Below are 18,206 nucleotides of genomic sequence, written 5' to 3'. Positions count from 1 at the left end.
TACACGCAGTTCTTAGAGAAAGCTTCCTGTACATACCTCCTTGTTTGAACATTTGTTTCCATCTAGTAATTTGCTTTTGCTGTGTTTATTTTGTGGCCTATGGCTAAGGCATGTTTTGTTGGCTTAATGCTGGAAGCTTTGCTGGTAGTTGTTGTGTGCTGATTTACTCTTGCATTATTTTTTGGTACACTTATTTTTCTGGACGCTTAATCTTGCCATCTTACCATGTTATTTCAGTAGACCTGGATTTGTTTGCTTGTCAAAAGTTTTCTGTTGGAGTCATGCTAAAGTATACTTAATCTTACTTGATCATGTGGCAAGCAAAGGCTTTCTTGTTGTAAATAGCTGGCCGTTTATTCATTTGTTTTTGAAGGAATTTTGTTTTATCTGCATAGCCCATATGTCTAATTAGAACTTCCCAAACCTAACATTTGAGTGGTTCTTGCTTAGAAAGTGCTAAATGAACCTACGAACCATGAAGTTATCCTTTATCAGTTCAAAAATTCATTAAAGAAACAAGCACAGAAGGCTTCTACTTGTTTTTTTTTTTTGTTTGGATTGCTCTGTTGTGGCTTGAACTACACTGATGTATTAATTCTGGCTAATAATGAGTTTGATAGGTATTGGTATGTTCTGTTTTGGATGTAATTGTCATCTATGTGAATATGTGGCCTGGAAATGTCACTGCTGCCAAGTGCTGGAGGCAGCTTTGTGAAGAAAGCTGGTGGAAGATCAGATGCATCTGTTGCTGTGTTTTCTTTGATACTTTTCAGTATGAATAATAGATGAGCATCTATAAGTAAATGTATATTACAAATACTTTAACTGTTCAGTACATGAGCTGCACCAAAGGAAATGTGGTCTTCTCTTATTCAACTCTGTTGTTAAAATGATGCCAGAATTTAAGATGCTGGGCTTTTTTTTTTTCCCCAGAAAGATCTGAATAGTTTAGCTGGAAAAAGTGTTAGTATGTATACATGCAGACAGAAGCATGTAAACTGTCTAAATTATGTTTTATTGTCATTTTTAATGAAAAAACTGTCATGTTTGAAAGGAGTTCATTGTGGGTGTATGGTTGTTCGGACTCTGAATTCACTGCAGCATCGGAAATCTAAGTAAACTGATATTTTGAGTGCAACTAATTGTAACTCTTCTTTTACGTTTTCTTCTGCAGAATGACAGGAGCAGAGTTTTTCTCCCGATTTCCAAGTCTTTATCCTTTCCTTCTCAAGCAGTTGGAGGTTGTAGCCAATACTTTGAACAAGTAAGATGATATTTATGAAACTTTCGCAACGTTCAGTTTAAAGTGAGTTGACACACGTTATAACACTGCTATTTTCATCAGTGCTTATTGAGGTTGTACAGATCTACTACTGTTTTTCTAAGCCTTTTTTCCTGTAACTTGCACACTGCAGTGAGATTCTGGAGTTTGAAGTGCTACTGAGCTATTAGTAGTAGCTTTATTTCTCCCTGTGAGCTGTTGCATTCCTAGGATCAGGCATTAAAAGAAAGTATATTTTTCAAGGCAGGACAGAAACTTGTTGTTTTACAATGTCTTATTCTTAATGAGATTTTCTAACTTTTAAAAGATAGAAGCTCTTAGGCCTCGTGTGACCCTGAATTACCATTTTCCAGCCTGTGACATGCTGTCTTGTGGAAGGTCTCTGATCTCTTTTTACAGAATCCACAAATGGTGTCTGAGAGCTCCAATTTGATCTAACCAGATGATATACTTTGGGATGATGCTGATGCTGTTACCCCCAAGTTCATGAACTTTTAAAGTAAACCAGTGCAGGCTTTGTTTTTCCTTAAAATGTTATGGTATAAACTGTAGAAGTTCAGCAGCTGATTTAGAGGAGAGTTTCAGCTGTCTGTTTAATGGCTTGCAATGAAGTTGAAAGAGGAGTTTCGCCAATCATTGCTTCTTGTGCCGTCTCTGTTCTGAGCAGAAACGATGCACGTATTCCATGCAGCATTCTGTTTTACTTGACATTTCGAAAGGTGCCAGTGTAATCACTAGAAAATTTTGGGAAGATGCTTGAAATACTGTCCTTGAATGTTTGTGTTTTTTTTAATGCAATTTAAGGATTGTATTTTCTTTTTTTCTAACTCATTTACTAAATAAGGAATTGTTAACTTTGCCTTGGATTTCTGGTTGATTTTACAGTACAAAAAGTAAGTGCTTGGTGTTAATGACAATAACTATTCTTAAATCTAGCCTGCTATTTACCAAATATACATTTTCTTTCTTCTAGATTGAGAGACTTTTTTTGAAACATCTTTTTGTAACGCAGCTTTCTCAATTGTTCACTTATATGAGAAACATTACCTGTTCTGATGCTTTATGTTAGTTAAAAGCAAGGGCAGCTCACTGTTGTTAAGGATAGAAGAAACTGAGATAAAATAGGAAAGAAAAGATGGCACAGCCTTAAGTTGCCTTCATAGAGGGATTCCCAGTTTCCCAGTGATGCTGTAGAACTGGATGCCATGCTAATCCCAGTAAGCTTTGCCATGACCAGCATCATAATGTACTTCCTCGAAATGCAGAAGAGTATTGTGCCTGTGGGAGAGTCTCAAGACCAGCACGAAGGATGATGTTCTCACCAAATGTTTCTTCCTGCTTTTTTATTTAGTGAAGATGAAGAACTGAAAATCCATCCAAGTCTGTTCCTTTTGCTTTTAATCCTGGGAAAGCTGTATCCATCTCCAATGGATGGCACTTACTCAGCACTCAGCATGGCACCGTTTGTCCCCTTTATTATAAGGTAAGGTAGATCTCTGGTAGTTTTTCATATGATCAAGTTCTTTCTAGAATATTTGTTTTGTAATAAAATGCCTTTTCAAGCTTCTCTTCAGTTTTAAGCTTTAATTCTTAAAAGAAAAACTCTGATTAGTTATACTTCCATTGCTTATTAATCCTTGTTTTGGGGAAGTGGAAAAAATTTCAAATCATGCAAGCTGTTGTGTCACTTGTTCGCAGATCTTCATCTGCAAAAACTCAATTGCTGCCAAATAAAGGGTAGATATAAACTAATGAGTTTGACTAGCTTCGTAGAACAAGTCCTGTATTGCTGAATTTCTTGATTTTTTTTTTTCAGTCCTGCAAAATGATTGTTGGTAGCTCATTGTTGTAATGATTAATATTTAGCTCAGCTCCATATCCATACTTACACATTAATATGTACTTAGCTATATAGAGGCAGACATATCCTATGTGTAATCTATTTCTAAGATAACTTTCCAAGATTTTATATAGTGTAACTTTCACTTCTGTGATGTTTACACTGAGAGACTCAACAGATGTTTTGGCTTTTCTGTGTGCCACTGTTGTGGGGTTGGAGTGCTTCATCAGGGGGAAGGACTATTGTGGCTGGGGGAAATAAGCATAATTAATACTTTGAGAGGAAGTCTTGCTATATTTGCTTTATTTGTGAAAGCTTCAGAGTAGTATGTTGAAGTTCCGTTCTTGTTCCTTTATTTAGTGAGTGAAACAAGATAAAGATGTTTCTATCCACAGATCTCCTGATTTTTATTTTGAACGGGTATTTATGTTATGTCTGCTTATTCTTGGCTGCCGATGTGATGTATTGCTTGCTACTTAAATTTTTATGGAGTTCTTAGGGATAAATAATCTAAAAAACAACCCTAAAAACCTACAGTAAGAGTTTCTAATTGCACTGTATTTACTGATTTAAAATGTTTTTCTGCAATGTTTGAATCTGAAATGCTTCTTGGATAAACAATTAAAACTATATTTGGTTACATCATTAATTAGCTCAATCTTTATGCCTGTGTCACTACACTGAAGAATGCTTGTTTATTTTTTTAAATTTCTTGGTGGAGTGTTTCAACATGATTTCTGTTTGGTAATACATTAAACTTTGATAATCTTCCAGCTACATCTTTGGGTTTTATTTTTGCATTATGACTGCTACATTTAGCAAGTCTGTGCCCCAGCAAAATAACTCTTCAACAGTGATCGCAGTTAGTTACCTTTTGTGGCTGTTTAAAAGTTTTCAGAGGATGTGGGGAGAAAAACCTGTCAAAATCTTTAAAAGAAAAGCCTGAAGCATTTGAGACGCTCATGTCATTAGATTTATCCTCTTTTGACCACCATTAGTGACTGTGCTCCTAAAAAGGAGTGGTGTGGAAGAGAAGTGTTTTCTACATTTCTTTTCCATTGAATTTGGCAGTAAAATATAATAAAATGCCTATTTCAGACAACAAATTGTATTTGGGCATGCAGACATGTATTTTTGCTGGATTATGTAGCAAAAGCATTGACATTTTTAATGGGTGCTAGGGAACAATACAGGGGATTCTGCAGAGTGGAGGAACTCTCTATTTATGAGATAGCTCAATGTGATATTTTTTAATGTGTTTCTTCATAAAGCTCTTTTGTCCTTGTTCTGTGAATACTATGAATATTTTTGGTCACTTGCATCAGCTGGAATGAATACCTGTGATTTACCTGGGAAAGATAAATATCTTGCTATTTGCCCTTTGATTTCCCTTGTGATTTTCCTTTCAACAGGAGCAGATGAACTAGAATAAAATTATTTCCTTGTCATTTAGTTTTCTTTAGAAGGCAGTAACGAAGATGGTTGTGAGGTAACCACTTAGGATGAAAGAGGCAACCTGAAGGCAAAGGCCTTGTTCATCAAAACATTAACTTGTATATAGTAACCCCTGCTTTGAATTGCTCAATGTAGTATATAACGTCTATATATATGTATAATTAAGTGGTGGCCAAATGCAATTATATCATTTAATTGCCTTAGTTTACTCAGACGTTTTCAGATTTATCTTGCTGTAGCACTGTCAAGGTTAGATCCTGTGCTCATGTAGTATGAAGAGAGGAGGGGTGGGTATAAGCCATCATTGATTTTCTGACCTTGCAGGGCTCAACCCCAATAAATTGGCATTCATGTGTTGCTCTGGGAGGATGAGTAGGATACTCAGTTGGCAAGAGAATGAGCAGTTGTCCTAGCAAAGCTGGATTTAAGAGGAAGATTTCTAATTAGGCTTTTGAGCAGTTTCGGTTAAGGCTGATTGGAATTTTCCATCTAGTGGGAGTAGTAGAATTGTGGTTGCTCTGACCACACTGAGGTAAATTGCACAATATGAGTAGGATTAAATGCCACAAGGACAAATTTCAAGCTCCATGTACATGCTTGCTACTACCTTTTGAACCAGAGCATTTGATTATTTCTCTGCAGTATTATTAAAAGTTATGTTCTCCTACCCCCTCACAGATGTTTTATTTGGAAGGGAACACTTTGATTCACAACTTATTACCTCACTTTAGAAAAAATCTTTAAGAGCTAGATAGGTCTGTTTTACTGATTACATTCCAAGATGAAGGAATGTACAGAATGTTTTTGATTAACAAGGGAGGTAATTGGGAGGTAATGTTTTAAGTATGAAATCAAAACATAACCTCCCTTTCTCCTCTGCTTACTCCTTTCAAAAACCTGTAATCTCTTCAGAATGATCCAAATTTGAGTTACCTTATGCCCTCTCGTACCATAGTGTTGCCAAAGTGTTCAGTGCTAAAAGTTCTGGACTGGATCCTATGAAGGAGTACATGGGTATTGCTGTATTGACTTGGATACTTTTCACTAATTGAAGTCTAGTGCTTTTTAGAATTGTGACTTCTTAATTGTTCATTTAAAAAAAAAAAAACACCTAGCTTTAAAATCATAACTAGATATACATTAAACAAAAAACCCTTTTTTATGTTGCGTGTTCTTTTAGATAAAAAAAATTAATTTGTCACATATACAGATTTCAAGGCAGTGTTCAAATCATAGAATCACTCAGTTTGGAAAAAGGCTTAAAGGTCATCAAGTCCAACCACAACCTAACATACTACCCTAACTAACAACCCTCTGCTAAATCATGTCCCTGAGCACCACATCCAAACGGTTTTTAAAAACATCCGGGGTGGTGACTCAACTACCACCCTGGGGAGCCTATTCCAGTGCTTAACAACCCTTTCTGTAAAGAAGTGTTTCCTAATATCCAACCTGAACTTACCCTGGTGCAACTTAAGGCCACTTCTTCTTGTCTTGTCACCAGTGAGAAGAAGCCAACCCTGCTCTTGCTGTAAACATGTCATTGAAGAAACTCTTTGGAAAATATAAAGAGAAATTGAATGTCTTTCTCCAAAATTGCTGCAGTTGTTAAAGAGACACAACTTTCTTGTGGAGAACTTTATAATTAGCATCTTTCTGTAAAATGGAGCAGTTGCTCCAAAATCCCTTGATGCTGTCCTGAATCAGGAACTGGGGTGGGTGACAGTGGAAAGTGCTAGCCCTCTACTACGGCTTGCTTTCCCCTTCCATGTGCCACCCCTAAATAGTACAGTATTATTTTTGTACAAAAAAAGCTGTCATTAACAAAGGTACTAACTCTCACACAGTTGATGATGCACACTATCATGGAAGGAGAGAAAAATTGTATATGATGAGGAAAAAATTTTTTGTAGGATTGAGGAAGGATTCTAAAGAATGTTGTTAGCTGCCCTGTTGCCATAAGTCACTCCTAAAAAAAAAAAAAAAAAAAAAAGTTTGAGAAAGACACAAAAACTGTGCATCAGCTGTGAACACACTGCTAGATCAAATTCTTTTTCAAACTTGAGGGAAAAAGAAAAAAAACTAAGGGCCATGATTTCACATACATGTAATGTAGTACTTTAAGCTTTATTCAGCGGATAAATACACTAAGTTTTGTTGAGTTCTGGTTAAATCATTTTCAAATCTGAGCAGATGCCAATCTAGACTAAGAAGCATGGTATAGAAGGTTTTTCTTAGAATTTAAAAGCAAAATATGGGTTTCTATTATGAGATTGTATACAGTCAGTGAAGACGCAGAGGTTCAGTGTTCAAAGTATGGATTATATATTTTGATTTATACTAAATGGTATTCAGAGATTAAGTGTTGTCAGATACCAACAAGTGTAGGAGGCTATTTTTAAAATGCAGTTAGTCAAAGTATGAAGTTCTAATAGGAGTAAGCGCTTGAATTTTCTCTTATCACTAGTTTTCTTTTGTGTTTTTTATTGGCCAAAGGGAATCTTGGCCAATCTGTCTTGACAAATACTTGCCTGAAATACAAAGACTTTCAATTGCACTCTGCTTGTCATAGTACAGATGACTGTTTTTAGTACTCTTCTGATTAGTAAAATATTTAAGATCTTTCCTATGTAGTGAAGCAACCTAATGATGTTAAATAATACTTTGTTCCCAAATATGGCTTTCAAATGCTAAATAAACTTAATTTACTTATGTTATTGTACTTTTTATAAGGGCAGATAGTGACAGAATGAGGGGAAATGGTTTTAAACTGGAAGAGGGTAGATTTAGACTAGATATAGAGCAAAATTCTTAATTGTGAGGATGCTGAGACACTGGAACATGTTGTCCAGAGGCTGTGGATGTTCCCTCCTTGGAAGCATTCAAGGCCAATCTGGATGGGGCTGTGAGCAACTTGGTCTAGAGGGAGGTTTCCCTGCCTCTGTAGCAGGGGGGTTAAGAACTACATGATCTTAAAGTTCCCCTCCAGCCCAAACCATTCTGTGATTTCATTCTGTGATTATGCTGGCTTTTGCCATTTACTGATTTATTTCCCTTTCTTTTTTACTGAGATAAAAAAAAAAAGTCATTCTGATGGAGCTGTACTCATTTTTTTTCTCTGTCTATTCCTTTTCACTCACGTTCACAAATTCCTTGCATGTTCCTTACAGTCTTCATTACTGCATTTACTGCAGATAAGGAAGAGGTATTATCGCAGTAGTTCATGTCTTTTGCTTTTGAACAGCAAATTCAATTATGTGAAAAAGCATACATAACATTATGATCTTAAAATATTAACCTCTGTGTAGTAATATTGCAAATCATCAACTTACATGTTGTAGGAGCTTTGAAAATAAGTGTATTAAGTGAAAACAGTCACCTCTTATTTTATATTCTTAGAAAGTAGAATACTTGAATGTGAATGTGGAGGCTCCCTAGGAGTCATAGTTGTGTCTTATTTAATAAATCTGTAAGAACTCACTTCTGAAGAAAATAGACATAAGTAAAGAAAGCATTACTATTCAGTAAGATGTTATAAATTCTACTGATTAATGATGTTACTTGCATTTGGGCATGCAGCTTGCTCCTTTGAAAAACTTACTTGTTAGTGACTTAGGCTAATTAGTTTTATTGCTCTGTGTTGTGTTTAAGTTCAATTATGTCTGGTCTGTCAGGTGTCTGGTTCTGTTTTGCTGAAAGTCCTCTGACGAAGCCTTCATAGGCTTCATTGCAGTTATGTCTGGGGCAAGATGAAGCAACAATATTCAAATGTAAAGCCAGAAGCTTCTGGCTTTACAAGTAAGTGTACAATTCTACACTGAATAAAAATCACAGGAAAAGGGAGAATGAGCAAGATTTGGTGCAAGGTATCTTCAGTTTGTGTGGGAAGAGCTAGATTGAAGTCATTCACTTACATCTTGTTAAAATTGTTTATGAATCTGGTTAAGGCAGTTTCTCCTATTTTCATACATGTATAGTTGCACATGTGAATTTAGTGCACATCTTGTATCTGACTTGAAAAGAGTTATGACTTTCCCTAGGCTAAACATGAGTATCCTTTGGTAAGTGGCTAAGCAGGTTAGCTGAGTGATTGTGCTAGTGAGCTTCTTCTGTCATTCTCCTCACTTGTTTTTGTGTGTGTGGTGTGGCAGTAATAGCAGAATTAATGTTAACTTGCCTATTTTCAACTGTCATTACTGTAGACTGGAAATCTTATCAATGGTATGATAAGCAAAGTACTTTTGTGGGAATGTGTTTTCATATTAGATGAAAAATGCTACATGTGGTTTTTGTAGCTATGCTGTATTAAAATAGCTGCTATTAAGATGTTTGTAAAAGGATCTCCTTTGGTCTCCGTATCAAATGCACATTTTCTTGGTCTTTGCTCTCTTCTTCTTCTATTTCATTTATTTTTTATTTTTAATGTATTGTCTGGTCAGTGTAACTGCTTAGCATTGCTACTGTCTGGGGTAATTTATTACTTGGAATCTCTGTGATATTCACACCATTGATCCATTGAGATGCTCTGTTTTTGCTGGAAGATGCTTATGAGTCCGACCTAACAAGGCAGATATCCTTCTGAATATAGGCAAGGTTCCCAAAATACATGTGCTTTTGTAGGCATATGAAAAGGAGCAATGCATGCTTCTAAAGCATATGTTGTTCTTTGTATTCTTATTGCTTTGTACATTGTTTTATAGTGTTGAATCTCTATTGTGAAAGTTGTTTTGAATTCTTCATGAAAAAACTTCTTTTAAGTTGCAGAAATGCCTTCAGACGTAAAGTGGAGAAGTACCACTGATAAGGGATGGTTAAGTGAAATTATCAAAACGACTTTTCTTAGAAAAGACTGTCTTGGTAAAGTCCCCTGTCATGTCTCTACAATTTTTTTTTTTTTTTTAAGCCTGCTAGTTTGAACAAAAAGGAAGGAGAGAGTATTGCTTGAGATCTACAATGGAACTTCAGCATATTTGGGGTTTAATAGAGAAAGAGAAATGTATTTCCCCTCTAAGTGTAATGATAAATAGTTTAGCATTTTTTTCACTTTGATTAAGCTCAAATTGTAGTGATAGAGAAGATTATGAAGTCCCTGATCAGCAATAGACTGCTCAAGAATTCTAATACGAAAGTCAATGTCTAATTTTCACATTTTTTTGCTGTAATCTCTGGCCTCTTCTCTTAAAGTGTGGGGAAAATCCTTTGGTAATTTTCATGGAGCTGGTAAGTTTTAAAAAAATACTGCTCTTATATTCTTGTTTACAATCAACAAAATATTCACAAGGTGCTGATCTTTTATTTATACATTCAACTTCCCTTTTGTAGTTTAAAACAATGATACAGTCATTAAGACAAAGTATTCTATCTCCATTCTTTTTATTTCCTCTACTTTGTTACTGTGTATTTCTTGCCATTACTCTGCAACTTTGAAGCTTTCTAAGGACTTCTCAAAAATTTACAAATTTGAAATACAGTTTTTATTGGAAGACATCGTAAAAAAAAAAAAGTTTCCTTTTATGTGAGTTTGAGTTAAAAGGTCATGTAAGGAAGCTCTAACTTCTGGAGCATACAACAATAAGTTAAACCTACACTGAATTTAGCTACCCAAGGATGGTATTTAAGATTCCTTGATGGGAATGCAAGAAGAGAGATGCCACTTAAATTGTTTCATTGTGTTCTACAGCAATTCTCGATTTGAAGAGAACATTTTTTCTTCGTCTGAAGTTTACGTGTAGTATAAGTATCTATTTACTTATGTGCACGTTTTAGAGATCCTGATTTATTGGCTGACTGAGTCACAGTACTTTGAATTTTTGTTGTTGATTCAGCTTGATATGAATTTGCTTCCTTTTACAATTACCTTGGTTATAATCTTGGTAGCAGGATGAGACAATTGTATATGGTTTCCTCCCAGAAAGCTCTTGAAAGCATATAATGAGATGCTGTATCAAGTTCCAATGATTCTCTTGGATTTTTTTATTCTTAATTTCAGATTGAATCACAAAAAAATGTCTTTAGACCAGTTACAATACGGGTTTCCACAGTTAAGATTTAAAAATTAAGTGCTTTGGATATTTTAATTGCTGGGGTACAACAACTGTATAACAAGAAGGAAAACGAGTTTAAAGAGAAACTCAAACAAAGCAATCCACAAATATATTTGAGCATATATAAAAAGTACTCTGTTTTGTATATATTCCAGGAAACCTTGTGCTCGTATTAATGAGTAGATATTGTCCTGCTGATTTCTCAAGATATGTTAATTGTGTGGAAACTTGAGTTTCTCTTTAATTCTTTTTGCATCTCTTTGCTTGGAAACTTGTAATACTACTTTTAAAAGTTACTGAATTTACACTTTTGGAAATCTTTTGGTGAGGGTAGCTGGTCTGATTGGCATGATCTGAGATCCCTTCTGCAGAATGTTGCCTTCCTTCATGTTCATTTCTGCTTTTGATTTCATCCTGTCTTCATGGCTGCACTTCCCAATGCCCTCTTCCAACACTTTGTGAAGTATGTGAATGTATTTCAGCTGAGAACAAGATTATGATGCTGTGATTCTGTCTTTGTGACTGCAGGAACAACTACCTGCATCGTTAATAAATTATGAATTAATAAGTACTGAACCATTCTGTGAATCTGTGAGCAGATGCTGTGACTATATCCAGTAAACTTGGAAATAATGTTTTTGTCCTTGCTCATTCTTCTTCAAACAACTATAGGTATTACTTAATATAACAGCTGTATCACTTCCAGCTACACTTAAGATTTTTAAAATGATTTCTACTGATTTGTTGCTGTGATACTCATATTAAAGGCAGTCCTTACTCGCTCACTACGAAGTCTGTTGAGAGGGAGTAATAAGAAAGGGAGATAAAGAAACACATAAGAAACACCTGCAGATCTTTTTTATTAATAAAAGCATGAAGATACGTTTATTTGCAGTTAGTGTTTTGTTGTTTGTAGCTAGAGCAATAAATTAAACACTTTGAAGTCTGCAGAGGAGTGCAGAATCCTTCTGTGCCTTATGAGAGTTGGTCATATAAATTATGTTAGTTAGCAGCTTAGTTCCAGATCTGTCTGAGTGTTAACACTGGACAGGAGCAGTGGAATTCCACTGAATCAACAGTTACACAAAGTGAAAACTAGTCAGATTTATTGGCTTTTTGTTCTTGATCATGAACTGTTTGAAGTAAACAAGTTTACATCTAAAACCTCATTCACCTGGATAAACAGCACTGAATTTAAAATGGAATACTACTTCAACAGTTGTAAATAGCCTTGAGGATTTAATAGATCCTTCCTTAAGGATCTTGCAAATTTTCTTTGCTACTTGCTACCTTAAGTTATAGAATTAGATTGACATGTTACATTATTCTGCATGATAACATTTTAGCTATTAGATTTGAAAATTTACTAGTACATGAACTGCATGTAAAGAAAAGTCACCCGCAGAAAACATTTTTTTATTCCTCCCACTTATTTTTCAAATAAAAGAAAATGGTTATTTCAAATATTTCAAAGACAGGTATACACACACATGCACGTTGCCCTAATAGCTGTGAGGTTCTGTGGGTGATGTTCTCACCATTACTGCAGGACGAACCATGTTTAAGTTGTGGGATTGGCAGGTGGTCAAGTGGCCCAGACTGAGACTGCTCTTCCTTTCTGCCACTACTATGGGGCGTAGCTGCCACCCCACAAGTAATGACACTGCTCAGATGTAAGTTGGTTACATAGTGGATCTTGAAGGCTGATATAACCAACTGTATTGGTCTAAGTCTTTTGTCTTGTTTTGCCTGGCTGTGTTAGGTCACCTATGAGTGGAATTCAGCAAAAATCAGAACTACCTATTCTTAATCTAGGATGTTGTTGCAAACTATGGAAAAAAAGAGCATTTATCTTGACGTTCTTCTGGCAAACTTCTTGTATGATTGAGGAGTGAAGCCAAATGCCTTCAAAGCATGAGCGAAGCACACATCAGATGCCTTCAGAATATCTAAAAGTTCAGGGATGGGTGACCTGACGTGATATCTTGCATGTGTTGTTGAAAAGGAGGAGTGCTTTTGAAATGTTATCTGTAATGTTTCTTGGGAGAATGAAAAACAACTTTTATTTTAGGGGAAATAAAAAAGAGAAAAGAAACAGCAAGGGTGTTACTCCTCTCAGATTTGAGAAGCTATTTGCCATTGTGAAATGTTGTCTTTGTGTTCTCTTATTATGTTCCTGTAAATCAGATTTATTCAGCGTTATTGTTCTTGAACTTTATGGTGCTTTTGTTACTTCGTAGTGACTTTGTTAAGAGTACTCTTCTGAGGCTTTCCACAAATATGTAAGTTCTGTGGATATACAATCATACAATCGTTAAGATTAGAAAGACCACTACCATCACCTAGTCCAACCATCAGCCCGTGCCTAAGTGTGCTGTCCTTGCTTAGAGTGACTGCTCTAAACCATATCACTCAGTGCTACATCTGCCTTTCTCTTGAAAACGCCCAACAGTGGTGGCTCTACCACCTTCCTGAGTACCTGTCCCAATACCTCACCCCGGTGCTGCAAACTACTGCAGTCTCCCTAGTGAGTAGTATGAGAACTGAGTTTGCATTTGACTTCAGGCGCATAGCACAGCAGCTGGATGATGGCTGAATTGCCTTTCATGCAAGCAGAAGCTGCAGGTTTGCATTTTCCTCAGGCACAGAAAGTTGCAGAACCGGGACTGCTATGTCTTGGGCCAGTTCTCCACCCGCTGGGCAACAAGGCTTTTGTTTGGGGGGAGGAGGATGAGGAGAAGGAGGTCATTGCCTCCTAATAGGATTCTGAAAGTGCAATACCTAACTGACACTGAGGGTCCCAGCTGGACTTCTCTTTGTGATCTGGGAACAATCATCTGCTGAGGTTGTTTGATTTATTTTCTTCTGTTTTTACAGTACAGTTTGGGGCACAAAGAGAAGTAAATCTGGTAGCTTTGCCTTAAGCTTCTGCTTTATTCATATTCAGTATAAACACTGTCATTATAGACCTGGTATTCTGGTAGCTCAGAAAATGTGAAATTACTTCCTTTATTCTGAATATGTAGCCGTCACTTTTACTTCCATAATAGATTTGATAAATAACAATCTGGAACAAAATTCAATATGTAAAATACTGTATGTCCATACATGCATAATACATGTGTGCTAGGTCTGTTGGTTTTTACAAGAAAGAGGAGTTAAAATTAGGTTACTTAAAAATTGTTCTATACTCCATTTTTTACTACTAAGAAAAAAAAACTACACAGCTCCATTTTAATTTGTTATGCTGCATTCAAGGACAAAACCACTTCTGAATCATGTAGTTTTGGAAAGTACCCTCGCACAACTTAGAGGAAACCCTGGCATTTTCCCCATTTTCCACCCTTCCTTCTGAAGAGTTGTCACATTCCTTGGGAAAAAATAATTTGTGAAAGGTCATGAACAAAATAAAGAACGTTCTTAAGTTTACTGTTACAGCTAACTAAAAGCTGTATGCCCATTGCAATAACAGCATTGCTTGTGTTTGGAAAGAACGTCTGTATCTGAGAGTTACATGGTTAAGGAAACATGTTACAGCACAAATAAAAGAAAAGCTGTAGACAAGCGACTTTTCAGATTTATTTTCACTATGTAATGGAATAAAGTCTTTTTGTTTAAAGATATTGAATTTATTTTTACAAAGGGCTAAGCTGGCTGCTTGCATCTGGTCAATACAGGATTAAAACTTTTCATATAGAACAGCCTCTAGTTGTGACTGCTCTGTTTTCGCATCATGTTGTAAAGAGCCTACTGTTTACATTTCCTTTTCAAAGATGATCTTCCTAAAAGTTATTCCCCAAGGGAAGAGGTGGGAGGGTAGAGAATAGAATATGCTACCACAGTATGGGGATAAAAGTTCCAGCTCAGAACACGGCTCAGTACTTCCTTCAAGCAGTATTTCTGTGCTTCAGGCTCTAGTATGGCTTGTGTTTCTAGGAGTAGTCTTTCACTGCTGCCAAGAAAGTCTAAATTTGATTTGTGATAGGTGTGTTGTGTATTATCCTTTGTTTTATATTCTGTGGCTTTTAGCCACAACAGTGGATTGCATCTGGATGACAAAAAATACTTATTTCTCCTTTTTCTAGGTGTGGGCACTCGCCTGTGTACCGTTCACGTGAAATGTCAGGTCGGGCCCTTGTTCCATTTGTTATGATAAATGAAGTACCACATACAGTACTGTCACTGCTGAAGGGGCTTCCAGATTCTACCAGTCTTTGCGTACGACAGAATAGCATTCATGGAACACTTCTTCAAGTAAGTTTCTCATTGTGCTTTTTCAGTGAGATCTTTTTTGGTCGTACTTTACTGTCAGATAACATGCGATGGGTTGTACTGAGTATTCAAACACGTTTAAATATTTTAAAGTTGATTCCTCAAACAATAAATGTGGAATGCAACTTTCAACAGCCATTAGAACGCTGCAAGTTATAAATATCAACATTTACATTTCATATAATGCTTCATCTCTGGAGATTACAGTGCTTTGAGAGCAAATATCTTTATCTAAACATATCTATAGAGAGATCTGTGTGACTCACTCAGAATCACAGAGCAAATCTACAGCATAGCTGAACTCCCAAGTACCAATGGTATTGTAGATACTGAGACTTGCTACTTACCTACGTGTTTACTTATTACTTGATTTGCTGTTCCTGCCACACCATCAACTTCCTGTCACTTTGCAAGATATGATAAGCTTTATATTGTGTTTTTCTGAAAACATGGGAGAACAGCTCACTATCAGTTGGGAATCAGAAATTTCTTCATTCCCCATATATCATTCCATTGGTTTATGGCAGTCTGTTCAGTGTGTTTGATTTTTAAGCTATCAGTGTAATAAGTTACCCATTTTTATTGCCTGTTTTTCACAAGCAACTCTCCAACAAAGGCGTATTATATACGTTCAGCTCTGTTGGTCTGCCTTAGTTGGCAGTCTGTCTTGGTACACGTTCCCATTGTCACGTGTGGTGATCTGTGGGTTATTTATAAAATCTTTTCCAGCATTTTATTTCCCTTTCAAATCATGACCTTACAGGCAACCTGTGATAAGGATATGAGTATAGTCTCTCTAGAGCTGTTTTTGCCAACTTTACCTGTATCCCAACATATTTATTATCAGCTTATTTCTAATGTACATTAACTGACTTAATTGGAAGCTGATAATTTGTTCAGTGTTTTAAAAGTTGGTGTCATTTTACTTCTTCAGACAGGTATTTTGATGCTTATGAAAGTAGCTGGATTGGGATCAGAGGGGTTCATCTGATTTAATTTGCATTTGGTAGATGATAGGTAACAGAGAAGGTCATCCCAGAGTGTGGAAAGATTCTGTCCAGTCTTTCCTGATGTGAATATCACTCTAGCACCTGTGTAGGAGGGAAAGGGAATACCAGTATTAGCCACCAGTGAGTTGCAAAACTGGGGTCCCTATGAAAGTGTTAGGAAAAGAGATTGTTCCAACAGAGGTGAAAGTGTTTTGTCAAACTGCAAAATGATTATAACCCTTGTAATGAGGGTATGGACTGACTGTAGTGTATAAAGCCTCTGCTGCCTTTTTAGTGACCTAGTAGAAAAATAATAATGGGGGTTTGGTTCTGAAACTATCCAAAGGTTGATTTTGTTTTGTTTTTTTTCTAAGCAAGTGATGCTAACAAGATTGGGTTTTCTTTTCCATCTCTGTGAGGCAGAAGATATTCTCAGAGAACATGATTTTTTGGTCAGTTTTGAGCAGTTACTAGGAACTTGTACTACTGCGATGACACTAAGCTGAGCAGTGTGGTTCATACAGCAGAAGGAAGGGATGCCATCCAGAGTGACTTAAACTGGAAAGGTGAGCCCTTGAGAATCTAAGGAAGTTCTACAAAGTGAAGTGCAAGGTTTTGCACTTGGGTCAAGGTGATCCCAGATGTGTATACAATCTCGGAGAAGAACTCCTTGAGTATAGGCCTCTGAGGAGGACTCAAGGGTCCTGGTTGATGAAAAAGTTAACATGAGACAGCAATGTTAGGACCCATCTGGAGTACTGCATCCATGCCTGGGGCCTCCAACACAGGAAAGATGTGGAGCTTTTGGATAGGGTTCAGAGGAGGGCCACAAAACTGATCAAGGGCTGGAGTACCTCTTCTATGAAGACAGGCTGAAGGAATTGGCTTTCTTCAACCTGGAAAAGAGAAGGCTGTGGGGAGACCATACTGCAGCCTTCCAATATTTAAAGGGATTTTATAAACTTAAGGGAAGTCAACTTTTTATAAGGGTAGATAGTGATAGGACAAGTGTTAATGGTTTCAAACTAAAGGAAGGGAGATTCAGATTAGATGTCAAAGGAAGTTTTTTAGTGAGAGAGCAGCGAGGTGCTGGAACAGGTTGTCCAGATTGTGGTTGCCTCATCCCTAGAGATGTTTAAGGCCCTGGGCAATCTGATCTAGTACTTGATCTCGTGGCTTGCAACTCTGCTTGCAGCAGGGGAGATGGAACTTGATGGTCCTTGAGGTTTCTTCCAACCCAAGCTATGCTATTATTCTATAAATCTGTGAATTGTTACTGCACTGGGGAAAGACCGGGGCTGTCAGAGTACAATATTCTTTGAAAACGTACAGTTGATAATGATCCAGTCATGTTTGATCTCTCACATGTGTCTTGGGCTTTGCTTTTACGATTTGTGAATCAAGGTTGCTCAAAGTCTTTGCTTAATTCTTAGCAAGCTGTAGTTTATGACTGAATTGCTGAACTAATTTGCTAGTTAAAAATAACAAATATTCTGAAGAAATGCTGATGGATGATAGGTGTACAAAAAGGAAGACAGTCCTTTTTTTGTCTTGTATCCATAAAATACTGATAATACACAGTTCAATGCATAGTTATTGTGCACCTGCTGTGAACTGGAGTACAAAACAAAGTCCTGTGACTTTCAGGATGTTGAATGGTTTCAGTTGGTTTCAGTTTCTTCTTTATCAATGTAAGATGGAATTTGCAAAGTCTTATTGAATGGTAAATTCTGTTACGAGATTAATTGTTAAAGCACTGTTTCTCTGAAGCCTTACTTAAAGAGAGCTTAAGGCAATAATCTGGCTGTGTTCAAGGGTGTACTGCACTTCCGTGACATGATAGAGAATTTATCTTCCTCTCTGATATGGAAATCTCTATGAAAAGGAGGGACGTCTGTACAATACTCAATAACATTTTGACTTTTTCCAGTAATACAGGCCAATATATGAAAATAGAATCCAGTTAATTTAATTTCTTCAGTCATTTTAGTCAGAAGCTGACGTAAGTCCACTGCCTGATTTTTCTTTCAATGTTCATCTGCTGTCAAGACTTGAGCAGGAAAGTTGGAATTGCTCAGACTTAAAGCTTATGTGGCAGTGCCAAATGTAATAGATCATGAAGGTATATTACAGTTATGTTTCAGCGTTATGTAATTGCTTCATCTGTTGCAAGCCAAATGTTCATTTATAGAAAAATTGTTCAAAAAAATTTTAGAATGCAGTGCTTGTCCAAACATGGTCTGTTTTTCAAAATGTTGAGATTGACAAGGAGTTTGTTTGACAGTAATGTAAATGTGTTGTGTTTCACTTCAGTTCTCTGCATT

The 18,206-nt window shown here is 36.5% G+C and overlaps 1 protein-coding gene across 2 annotated transcripts in view; it reads left to right on the top strand.

Annotated features, from left to right (window-relative positions):
- THADA (THADA armadillo repeat containing) overlaps positions 1-18,206 on the top strand; it is a 210,315-nt gene that overhangs the window by 110,729 nt on the left and 81,380 nt on the right. For both annotated transcript variants that reach the window (XM_090135152.1, XM_031594879.2), the window contains 3 exons: positions 1,175-1,264; positions 2,634-2,765; positions 14,707-14,875. In XM_090135152.1, coding sequence (XP_089991278.1) covers positions 1,175-1,264; positions 2,634-2,765; positions 14,707-14,875 — 391 coding nt within the window. The remainder of the gene's footprint in view (positions 1-1,174; positions 1,265-2,633; positions 2,766-14,706; positions 14,876-18,206) is intronic.

The sequence above is a fragment of the Phasianus colchicus genome, chromosome 2 (genome assembly GCF_987193195.1).
Source record: "Phasianus colchicus chromosome 2, bPhaCol1.hap1.1, whole genome shotgun sequence".
Classification (NCBI taxonomy): Eukaryota; Metazoa; Chordata; class Aves; order Galliformes; family Phasianidae; genus Phasianus; species Phasianus colchicus.
This window is presented reverse-complemented; position numbering and strand designations above follow the sequence as displayed.